At 45.6% G+C, this 12,298-nt stretch overlaps 1 protein-coding gene across 1 annotated transcript; it reads right to left on the bottom strand.

The window, feature by feature from the left end:
• Positions 1 to 3,786: 3,786 nt before the first annotated feature.
• On the bottom strand, positions 3,787 to 4,950 carry LOC308533701 (protein S100-A7-like; the record flags this gene model as incomplete). The annotated part of the gene is made up of 2 exons (XM_081111789.1): positions 3,787 to 3,951; positions 4,810 to 4,950. The coding sequence occupies 2 exons, from the start codon at positions 4,948 to 4,950 to the stop codon at positions 3,787 to 3,789; spliced, it is 306 nt and encodes a 101-aa protein (XP_080967915.1).
• Positions 4,951 to 12,298: the final 7,348 nt, after the last annotated feature.

Raw genomic sequence — 12,298 nt, 5'->3', positions numbered from 1 at the left:
GTAGGAACAGCTTTATTATAGGGCAATAATCGAGTGCTGTGTGGAAATGGCCCTCCTCTAAAAGAAGCCAAGTGTGTAGGCTTGGCCTCCAGACAGCTACCCCCTGGGCCTTTGAGTGGCAGGTGAACCAGCTTTCTGTCAGCCAGCCAGCCCTTCTACCCCTGCCTTGCTTCTCCTCTGGGAGGGGCACACAGCAGGGGAGTGAATATCCCAGAAGGGGGCGCCAAAGAGCAGGTTATTGAACCAGAGACTAAGCCTCCACATCCCTGAAGGTTTGAGAGAAACAGGTAAATACTGAAGCCAAACTTCTTCCAGTTTACAGGGTGAGCCTTCATCTACCCAACATCATGATTTCCTCCCCAAATAATTGGTTCATCCATACACTAAAATAAAATAAAAATGGCTCACGTGTCTAAGAGGTAAAACAATTTGGCAATGCCAAGCTAGAGTCACAGAGAATTTATGGACTACCTTAGATTCAGCCATCATTCCCCTGGGAATTTATTCCAAGAAAGTAATTAAAAAACAATAAGTCTGGTAAGAAAAAAGCAATAAGTAGGTGTTGACCACAGCAATATCTATAGCCAAATAGCAAAAATAAAAACCTAGAAGCCACCTAATTAAGGAATTTGGTGTGCCAATACGACCTTGGACAATTGCTTGATAACTGCTTGTCACTTTAAAAAAATCAATTTTTGACACAGAGCTTGTTGGGGGTAGAGGTTTCATATTGTACCGCCTTCACCCTGCCTTTTTTTCAATCTGGGAAAAAAAAACACACACAAAAATAACACATACTGTCCCAATACACAGTGATGATCTCCTTCAACAGCTGTGTTGCAACTAGTCTTTTCATTAATACTGTGCTGTGGACATCTGCTCACACACTAAGTGAATGTAGCCTAATTTTAACGAGTGCATAGTGATCATTTACTTGCATATATCAACATTTATACTTTAATCCATTACCAGTAGCCATTTAAATTATGTTAGGTTCATACAATTCAAGGTTAATTCTTGCTTAACACTGACATTTCTTCCAAATTTTGCCATGTGTGCTACGTGCTAGGCGCAGCAATTCTCAACCTGTGGGTCGCAACCCCTTTGGCGGTCGAAGGACCCTTTCGCAGGGATCGCCTAAGACCATCCTGCATATCAGATATTTACATTATGATTCATAACAGTAGCAACATGACAGTTATGAAGTAGCAACGAAAATAATTTTATGGTTGGGTCACAACATGAGGAACTGTATTTAAAGGGCCAGAAGGTTGAGAACCACTGTGCTAGGAGGAAGGATAGAAATGAATTTCCACCACTTCCTCTGACTGAGCCACACTGTTTCACTGCCAGTATCTCCCACAGCCATACGAAGAGGCTCTGGAACTAGAGAGAGGTTGTGATGTGATGTGGCGGTTGTGGAAAATTGTGAATGTACTTAATGTTGCTGGCATGTACATTTAAAAAATATATTTTATTGATTTTTTACAGAGAGGAAGGGAGAGGGATAGAGAGTCAGAAACATCCATGAGAGAGAAACATCAATCAGCTGCCCCCTGCACACCCCCCACTGGGGATGTGCCTGCAACCAAGGCACATGCCCCTGACCAGAATCAAACCTGGGAACCTTTGCTGCAGACCAAGATCAACAGTAATTGATATAAATGTGAGGAGTCTGGCAGAAGGATGGCCAGGACTCCTTTTGATATTCACAGGGTGAATATCTACATTTAATACCTGCTGCTGACTCAATGGCCTAAAGCAAACTCCCCCCAAGACCTGACAATCTTACTGTTTGCTAAACATTACCATTGATATGTCTGTTTGCATTCCTAAAGGCAATTGTGTATTCTAGCTAATAAAAACAGCTAGGAATGGAGCAATGGAGAGGGCTTGACCTTCATGGTTAGGCTGTCCTCTGGTTCCCCCGGTAATTATAAAAATTAATATTCCATCTTGTGTGTATCATTTGCTTGTCAGCCCTCCCTCCAAGTCTTTGAACCCGCGAAAGCCATGCTGGCCATGAACTCTCGCAAACCTTCAGGCCACAGGTCGACGCTCTATCCATTGAGCCAAACAGGTTAGGGCTGGCATGTACATTTTGAAGGATCATAGACAAATTACATTTTATTTAAATTAAATTTTATTAACATTTTATTATATTTCATGTGAAATACATTGTATTTTAACTGCATAGGACAAAAACTACTAGTAAAATTTTAAGTATATGTAAGATAAACACAAATATTTAAAAACTGCATCTCTAAGGGGAGCCCCCTCTGCCATGGCAGCTACATGGGATGCAGCACAGGACAGGGGACCACAGGCCTCACAGGAGCTGAAGCGAGTTGCCCACACACTGCAGGTGGTTCTTCTGCCTCGTGAAGGTCAGGGAAAGCTGTGCCCGGAGCCCACTCTGAATCTGGAGAGGTCACTGGAGTTGGCATTGCCTATTGAGGTCTTTTTGAACTTGCTCTGGAGCTGGTTCTGTAGATCCCAGAAGAGAACATGTTATCACCATGACTGCCTTGATGTGCCTTCTAAAGACAGAACATCTCTCCTGTCCATCAGTGAGTCTCGGTGCCAGAGCCCACCCCAGGAAGTCTTCCCAGACTGCAGTCCATGGGGACAGTGATCAGAGCAACTCTTTGCTCCTGCCTAACCCTAGCTTCTGGAAGCTCTTCTCTGTGTTGCTTAGATCCACAGGCACCAAAACCTTCCACCCCCAGGCCTCCTCATCCTGTGCCTCTACCTCTGTGGGCTCACAATGCTCCAGCTCTGAAAGGAGCAGCTGGGCCCAGTGCTCCAGGTGTGAGCAGGTTCTGTAGATCCCAGAAGGACAGAGGCAGATGGGAAGGGCCCTGTGTGGGTAATGGCACGCCTCTTTCCATGGCTGGTGGAGTGGACTGTCACTGATGACTCAGCCTGAGCTTTCTGCTCATCATTCCCTGCCCTCTCCTCCCCGCTCCTCTTCAGTCCTGTCTTCTCACTTGCTGCCCAGACACTCCCTGGACTCCAGCACTAGCTTTCCTCCTCATGCCTGGAGCAGCCATCCCTCTGTGCTTTCCCCAGACACCCAGCTCCCAGCATTTAGCAAACCATTGGGAGGGTCAGCTCAGCAGACAGGGTGGTTCTCTCACCTCCACAAGGACACCACACAGGATAAAACACACACACACACATGCACACACACACACACACACGCACGCACAGGGACAGAACACAGCCCAGAAGCCCAGGACACAGGACAAGGGATCCAGTCCTCTGGGTACTGATGAGTGTCCCGTTCACAGTGCCTATGTGGCCCATATGCCCACCACCCAATGTCTTTTTCAGTGGTGCCATCTCCCCTATTTCCCTGGCGTCATGCTGGGCAGGAGCCCATAGGCATGAGGCACCATGTTCACACCTCCCTCAGCTCCTGCTCCCTGAAGTTCCTGAATCCCCAGATGCTGATATTGGCTTGCGAGGGAAAAGCATGGCTGGGCCAGCAGAATGCTCTGCACTGCTGACACTGGGACCTGGCACGCTGGCTGCACTAGGGAGCAGGGGCAGAGGTAGACAGAGACCCTGCTGAGAGAGGTGGTCAGTTAAGCTGGAGGACAAAAGGAGGGCACCCTCCTGGCACATTCCTAGGTAAGTCCCCCCCATGGAGAATCCACAATTACATTCAACAAGAAGGGGCAGTTTTGACAGCATAAGTAGCCAAAGGAAAGCAGGAGACAGGCTGTATCTGGGCAAAAGACACACTTTATTGTTTCTTGGATGCCTCAGGGTGGGATGGGCTCAGTGTCCTCCCCCAGAACAGAGTGGGGCTCCGTGGCTGTGATTGTGGTAGTCCGTGGCTATGACTCCCAACACCGACAGAAACTCAGAAAAGTCGATCTTCTTATCGTTATTCTTGTCCTTGTCCTCAAAGATATGGGCCAAGAAATCTTTGCCCTTTTTTTCCTGTGGAAAAGACAAATTTAGTCCCAAAAGTGTTATGGGTGGAATAGGAGGAGGAGGAGGCAGAGAGGGGGAGAGAAGCATCTGGGGTCACACAGGGGAAGCTAGTGTGGGCCAGTGGAGGGTATCTGGGAATGAGGGGAATGTTAGCATTACCCTGCAGGTCACTGAGGGAGATTCCTATGATCAAGTATCAGCATGAAACAGAGACAGAGTGGTGGTGGGCAGACTCAGCCCAGAGCCTCACTGATCAATGAGCTGGTGGGTGGGTGGTCTTTAGACCTAGACCTGCTGCCCCAACTCACTTCCAGGACCCCATCTACCTAAGTTCTACCCAGAAACTAAAGATAGGCCCTATCCATTGCCTCTTCATTCCTAACCCTCCTCTCCTATCTCCTATTTGCCTTCCTGAATCTTCCATGCTCAGTGCCCTCTTTTGCTCACCTACTCTCTGTGTCACCCAGTAGCCTCTCTTTTTGTAATCAGTTCAGTGCATTCTAACTATCAGGCTAAGACAGGTCTACGAATGAGCTTTTCATTGTTATGAAAGGTATTAAATTTTATCAGCCATAGAATTTCTATCACCTTCCCTTGGATCTCAGAGAACCTAATGGCGGCTTCTAGAGGCTTCAGTGTCCTAGATGTAGAGTGACAAGTGGGAGGGGACCACTTGATCTCCAGATGCCTTTACACTTGGCCATCTGTACCATATCTTTCATCCTGATAATAATTCAGGAAAGTCCTCTTAGGCCTTTTTTAGGTGAGAATATTGAGGATGAGAGAATGGGGTTGACTTGATAAAGATCCCACAAAAAAGCGTGCTCTGCAAATGCAGGACCTTGAGAAGTCACCCAGACTCACACAAGCATTGAGGAAGTTAGGGAAATTCTCCTTCAGCATCTTGAGCAGGCCCGGCTTGTCAATCTTGTCATCAGGTTTGGTGTATTTGTGGAACAGGACGATCAAGTCCATCACGGACTGTTCAACTGGAGTATGGCTCATCTTGGTTTTCAAGGAAGCTGCCAGAGAGAAAGACGGGGACCTTTGTTATCCTTCCCCCCAGGTGAGGGACCATCAGTCAGGAAAACAGGGTGGGAACAGAGCATCCAGTGAAGTGAGGCTCAGTTGGGAACAAAAGGAACATATTATCCTAGGAGGTGGGATGCGATGCTCACAAGGTGGAGAGTGTGACCAATGCTGGGGCCTGGTCCCATGCAGGTCAGGGCCCAGAGGAGATGGAGGAGAACAGAGAAGCCCCCTGTGGACAGAACCACAGGAGGCAGAAGCAGAGAGGTTGGAGTCAACCACACGGAAAATTATTGAAATTTAGTTGGGACCTGAGCAAAACACAGCATTTGGATGACTCTACTCTTCAAGAGCATCAAAACCATCTCCTCCAGGGTCAGCGTCAGGGTTAGAGTCATGGGGACAAAATAACTTCCTGACTAGTCTGGCCTGACCCACCCTGGGCTGTTATTAGAACGAGACCCCTGAGGTGCCCATCCTGAACATAAAGCAAGCTCTAAATGAAACGGGCCCTGGAGGCTCCCAGCGGTGAGTGTGAGCAGAGATATACAGCCCTGTTCTGAAATCCCACAAGGTTTCCTGGACCATCGCCACCAGATTGAAAGAAGGACTGCTGACCTGTTTTGGCATCATGTGTGAAATGAACAGAAATACCTGCCTCAGTTTTAGGCTCTTGGGTGGAATGCGGGCAGATAGGCTCCTTCAGATGACCTTTGTACCTCCCTGCTATATAGAACCCCAAGGCCAGACCACATTTAAGTGAAGAGGACTGACTTGCCAAAGCCATTACCTCCACCAACAATCTGGACCCCAAGCAGAGAAATGGGACAGTGCAGCCCTCACACCCCAGACTTTCCCAAACTCTCAAGAAATGTGCATGGCTCCCATGTGTGGGCATCTAACAAAAACTTCCATTGTCTCCTGATCTGGGAGAAAGATCCTCCCTGTTATATCCCTAAGTAAAAACACCTAAGGCCTTCTGTCAACTTTGCCAAGTCCTTAGCTGAGCCCTGGACACAGGTCACTGTCGTTCCCTCAGGTGGGCACGAGGTGCAAAACCTTAGTTTCTGGGTCACTGAATCACGTAGTAGCAAGTCCCCACACCAGGGCAAAGTGAGCCGGAATCCCAGGCCTGGGTTTAGGAGAATTTGCAAGACTTTGGGAGAGCCACCCACTCTCCAGAGGTTGGGGTACAAAGTCCATGGCCTGAGAGTCAGATGATTCCAGAGAGAAAAGAAGACAAGGAGGAGAGGAAGGTTCATATACTGAGCTCCCACCAGGGATGCTCCAACAGAGTTGGCACAGAAGAGCCAAAGGAGCAATGCGAGCATCAGTACAGACATCTTGTTGTAGATAGGCCCTTGGGACCAAGTGGGTTCAAGTTGGAAAGACACATAACAGGCAGAGTTGAGACTGGATACAGGTTCCTGAATGCGCTCCAATCACCAATCTCCCTATTACTGGACACAGAAGAACACACTGGGCCCTGACGAACCCCCCTGGCAAACAGTTAGGTGCAGACTTACCGGAGCTGACGAGGTGTCACTGAGGAGAAGGTGAGTGTGCTGTGCATCTGGGCAAAGACTGGTCCCTTTATAAGGCTCAGCCTGGCTCCTCCCAGGCACTGGGAGCCCTTAGGCCATGCTGTTTCTCTGCTTCCTGGACCATTGCCTCACTCAGGTGGGTGGGACACACCTAGAAGAGTGTGTTCATCATGTTCCTGTATAATGCCCGGCACTCCCAAGGGATTGCACTATTCTAGAGGATTATTCTGTGGCTAAGGAAATCAAGGGCTGGGGTGTGGAAGACAATGGGATTGTCTTAAAAGCACAGGAATTGTGGTAGAGAAAACTGGGTTTCTGAACTTAAAGAGGATGGGTCTCTGAAGGCAGCATCGTCTATATTTGCTCATCACCTTCTACAAGTTTGTCTGACATCTAACAGAAACTCTGACCAGTGGTTATAAGTCCATAACTATACCACGCATCACCTTACGTGTCATATTGACATTCCTCCTAAACCTTCAAAACCTTATGAGATGGTGCTGTTACCCTCATGTTGAGGACAGGGAACTGAGGGAGTAAGAGGCCAGCTAAGTTCCTATGTGCACAATGCTAATAGACAGCAAGCTCAAGAGATGACCCAGAAAAGCCTGATTCAAAAGCTCCCTCCTAACCCCACTACTAGACCTCTGGGGTCACTGCAGGGCCTGTGAACTTGAAGTTCAGGGGAGGGAAACAGGGTCACCCAAGTTCCATCCTCATGTGGGGTCCTCACTGTAGTGCTAGGAGAGAAAGAGGTGACATGACCCACTGTGACAGGTAGCACAGAGTGAATAGCCCCTCACCTACAGGTGAGGGAAGAGACAAGGTCAGAGTTCTGCGTTCTGGCATTAGCCCCACACTCTAGAACTTCGCTATGCAGCTCCAGGGACTGCCTGAGCCCATCAAGGAAGCCACTGTCTGTACTCAGGGATGGTGACCGCCATGAAATGGGCCAGCAGGAAGTTGGGCAATGTTGCCTCCCCTCTCATGATGATGCCTTCTTATAAATTCTTCAATGATGTCCCTCCTTCCCTTATGCAAAACAGTCTGCTTAGGAGTCAGTGGCCATGCCCCGTGGTCTGCTATGTCCCAACGTGCTGTGGAAAATCTAGTTCAGGTGCAGGAGACAGGAGCTTGGAGGTTAGGATGAGGCCTAGAGACCTTTGGGGAATGACCCTGCTGACTCACTGAGGAATCCTTGTTCCTGCTCTCTGCTCCCCTTAGAAGGTCCTCCCATGAGTAAGGGGACTGCTCAGGCACTGGGTACCCTGGGACCAGGCCCATTGCTGAGCCTGGTTCAGCCTGCCCCTGCCCCCCAATGCATTGGGCTTCCACACCTGGCCCTTCTGTCCCCAGTTATGTCCACATTTGCCCCAGCACCAGTCCTCTCTGGTTCACGTATGTAATGTGTGCTCACCACCACGAAAAGCCTGCTGTGAAGGACACACAGGAAACCTGGAGAGGGGTCACTTGGAGCAGAGGAACTGAAATGTCTTTCCCACACTCGCCCTGGTACAGCTTCTGAAATCTGAACAATGTCAAGATACTTCAAATTCATTTTCAATTTTTATATTTAAGTTTTTCTTTGTTCAGTCTTGGCCTCACTTTCACAATCTGAGCCATGTATAGTCCTTGGCTTCCGGAATCTGAACATCATTAATCTGTTGCAAGGTATCTTATTTTTACTTATATACTTATATTTCTTTATTCTTCATTAACATTCAATTTCCCCATAAAAAGCCAAAAAGGAGATATGTGTTTTCTGTTTATTTTTATGCAGACTCACCAATATATATAGTTATTTTGGCCCATGTTCTATCCATATTTTTTTTTTAGTAAAGGTTAATTATGCAGTAAAGTACAACAAACTACAATAGACACTCTTATGAATCTCTTACACTTGTGACTGTCCCCCACGTCAATGAATAAAACATTGCCATCACCCGTACCCGCCTGCTTTCTCTGTTCTCCAAAACCACCATCAGAACTTTTTAAATAAGACCCTTTCTCTGTTTCATTTTACCACCTAAGCATACATTTCTGAACACTGCCATTTCCCCTACTTTCAAATTTTACTTGAAGGGGAACATATTCTATGTATTCCTATTTGTCTGCCTTATTTTTTTCAGTATTATATTTACAAGCTGTATATTGTACTGTGTTTGTTCTTCATTGTGTACTATATATATATATCTTTATATGAATGTGCCATAATTTTTTTATAATGCTACTTTAGATACCACATGCTCATCACTTTGTCTTCTTTTTCAAAGGTTTCCATCTCAGGTGACCAGGGATTTTGACCTCTGACCGCACGGTCCTAGGGGAATCAGACATCCTGTCTGGTGAGGTATGTGGAAAGGGCCCAGGGCAGGCTCTGGTTGAGTAAGACTTGGGTGTTTAAGGAAGAAGAAGGTGATGAGCCCATGTTTCAGGGACCAACTTCAAAACAGCCCTGTTTATTGTCAGAGACATTAGTGTTTGCAATAATTGTGACTAACAGCCAAGTCCCACCCCAGCATCGCCCTTATCACTCACCACCACCAGAAAGGCTATAGGTATCTTCCATTCCCTGAGTCAAACGTTCTTTGGCAACATGGGCTATATGTTCAGGTCAATCACTTGGAATCACCTCATGAGCATTTACTGTTTATCCTGAGCCTCTCTTTCATTCATCCCAATGGATTCTGGACCCCAGCTGTCCTCGGCTGTTTGGAACAATGACCTGGACCATTTGTTCAAGGTACAAAATTTATGAAGAAACCACTAAGCACCACTCACTGTGCTTTAGGATGAATATAAGGCAAGGAAATTTTTTAAGAATTATCTCCCCTCTATGCTCACCCTTTAGAAGTGAAGATAAAAAGAATAAAATAGACACTGTGGATGTTGGAGATATACAATGACACAGTCTATAACCCAAGAAGAGAGGGGTAACTTTCTGGGGAGGAGAGGTGGATAGGCCAAGGATTGAAAATAAATTGGGCCCAGCTAGCATGGTTCAGTGGTTGAGCATTGAGCTATAAACCAGGAGGTCCCAAGTCCAAGTTGTGGGCTTAATCCCCAGTGTGGGGCATGCAGGAGGCAGCTGATGAATTGTTCTCACTCCTCATTGATGTTTCTATCTCCCTCTCACTCCTCCTTCCTCTCTGAAATCAATAAAAATATGTTTAAAAATAAAGAAATACAATAAATTGGTTAAGTAATTTCCTGGTGGACAGACAATCTAAAATGCTAGTAAGTTAACATGCAGAGACTTAGTTCTCAAACAACAGATTTGACTTATTAGCTAGCCTTTATTTATTTATTTATTTATTATTTTTTTTATTAGCTAGCATTTAGATAAGCCTTTAAGAGAGCTCCAGAAAATACAGAAAAGAAGAAAATAGAATGCTTGCTCATAACCCGGCATCATAGGTCAGGAAGGTACTTGTAGATAACTCTCCAGGGCTATTTGTTTCAATCAAACTTGGCTTACAATAAAAAGAAACTCAATCTTATTATTTTTATTATTAATGTACTCTAATTTTTAGAACCGTTTTATATTGGCTGAAAATTTTGGAACAGAGAGTTTATTTCCTATATACCCACTCTCCCCACAGTATCCCCTGTTTATTAACATCTTAATTAGTGTGGAACATTTGTTATAATTGATGAACCAATATTGATACATTATTATGAACTAAAGTCCATGGTTTAACTAGGTTCAGTTCCTATTGTGAAATTCTGTGGTTTTGGACAAATGTGTAATGCCACATATTCATCATCACAGTATCATGCAAAGCAGTTTCATTGCCTCAAAAAACACCGGTGCCCCAACTATTCAGCCATCCCCTCCTATCCTGAATCTTGATGATTACTGATATTTTAATTGTCAATATGGTTTTGCTTTTTCTATAATGTCATATATTTGAAATCATACAGTATGTGGCTGTTTCAGAATGGCTTCCTTCACTCAGCAATATCCTTGTCATTTCCTCCATGTCTTCTTGTGGCTTCATAGCTCAGTGCTTCTTCTTGCTGGATAATATTCCACTGCATGGGTGTGCCACAGTTCATTTACTCATTCACCTTTTGAAAGACATCTTGGTTACTTCCAGTTTGGGGCATTTTTGAATAAAGTTTCTAAAGTCATTCATTTGGAGGTTTTTATGAAGCTGTAACTCTTCAACTCACTTGGGTAAGTATTTTTGATGACTGCCTGTGTCCGGGACCAGCAACCCAGGCATGGGTTGAGGCATAGCAGGGCCAGCTCTCCCTGCCCCCTCCTCTCAGAAAAGCAGAGTCCCAGAAGCCTGGCCCAGCATCACTCAGTTTCATTGGGCAGAACTGGTGGGACACATGTTCACTCTTGGTTGCAAGGGGCACAGGGAAAGCAAGGACAGGACTGTCAGAATGGCTTAGAGGAGACCAGACAACAAGGAGGTACTGAGCACCCTAAACTCCAAGCAAACTGGGATCTGTTCGTTCAGAAGAGGGGTCGGGTACTGGGGTGGGTCATAGTTGGTGCCTGTCCCAACCCTGTCAATTCCAACACTCTTGATTCTAGACGTGTTTCTGTCCTCCTGAAGTCATGTCTGTTCTGCGCAGTAGTTTTGCTCACATGTCATGGTCTGGAATCTCTTTTCCTGGTTGGCTGAATGTCAACACCTTGAATACTAGGTGTTGACATTCATTCAAATGCCTCATCTAAGGTATCTTGGTCTGCCTCTCCTCCTCAGAAAGTTACCCCTCTTTTTTTGGGGTTATACAGTGTGTCAGTATACATCTCCAACAACCACAGTTTCTATTTTATTCTTTTTGTTCACTTCTAAAGTGTGAGCATTGAGGGGAGATAAATTCTTTTAAAAATTTCCCTTTCCATATGTTCATCCCAAAGCACAGTGAGTAGTGATCAGTGGGTTCTCTTTAAATTTTGTATCATGATCAGATTGTCCAGGTCTCCGCACCAAATAGCCAAGGACAATTGGAGTTCAGAATCCATTGGGATGAATGCAAGAGAGAGTCAGGATAAACAGTAAATGCTTGCGAGATGGTTCCAAGTGATTGACCTGGATGTGTAGACCATGTTGCCAAAGAACTGTTGGTTCAGGGATTGGAAGATACCAATAGGCTTTCTGGTGGTGGTGAATGATAAGGGAGATGCTCAGGTGGGTCTTGGCTGTTAGTCACTATAGTTGCAAACACTAATGTCTCTGACAATAAACAGGGCTGTTTTGAAGTTGGTCCCTGAAACATGGACTCATCCCCTTCTTATTCCTTAAACACCCAAGACTTACACAACCAGGGACTGCCCTGGGCTCTTTCCACATACCTCCCCAGACAGGGTGTCTGATCCCCACAAGAACCAGAAGTCAGAGGTCAAAATCCATAGTCACCTGAGCTGGAAACCATACAGAATGAAAACAAGAAAATTGAGGGCATGTGATATCTAAAGCAGAATTATAGAAAACAATGTGATATAGAAACCAAGATATCAGTACAAACAGTACGACATGGCTATCACTCATAAATGTAATACTGAGCAAACTAAGGTAAACACAGAAGAATATACATATGTTCGCCCTCAAGTAAATTTGCTTACGTGGTAAAATACAAATGAAACAAAGAGAGAGCCTTAACAAAAAAGTCCAGATGATGGTATTCATGAAGAGAGAAAAGAGGCAGTGACTGGTAGGGGTGGTGGCAATATTTTATTCATTGACCTGGGTGGCAGTCTCAGGTGTTGGAGATAATTCATTGGGCTGTACATTGTAGTGGATTTTATTTTTCTGTATGAG

This window comes from Myotis nattereri (assembly GCF_964212035.1).
Source record: "Myotis nattereri genome assembly, chromosome: 18".
In the NCBI taxonomy this organism is placed as follows: domain Eukaryota; kingdom Metazoa; phylum Chordata; class Mammalia; order Chiroptera; family Vespertilionidae; genus Myotis; species Myotis nattereri.
Note: the sequence above shows the minus strand (reverse complement) of the source record. Positions and strands in the feature narration are given on the sequence as shown.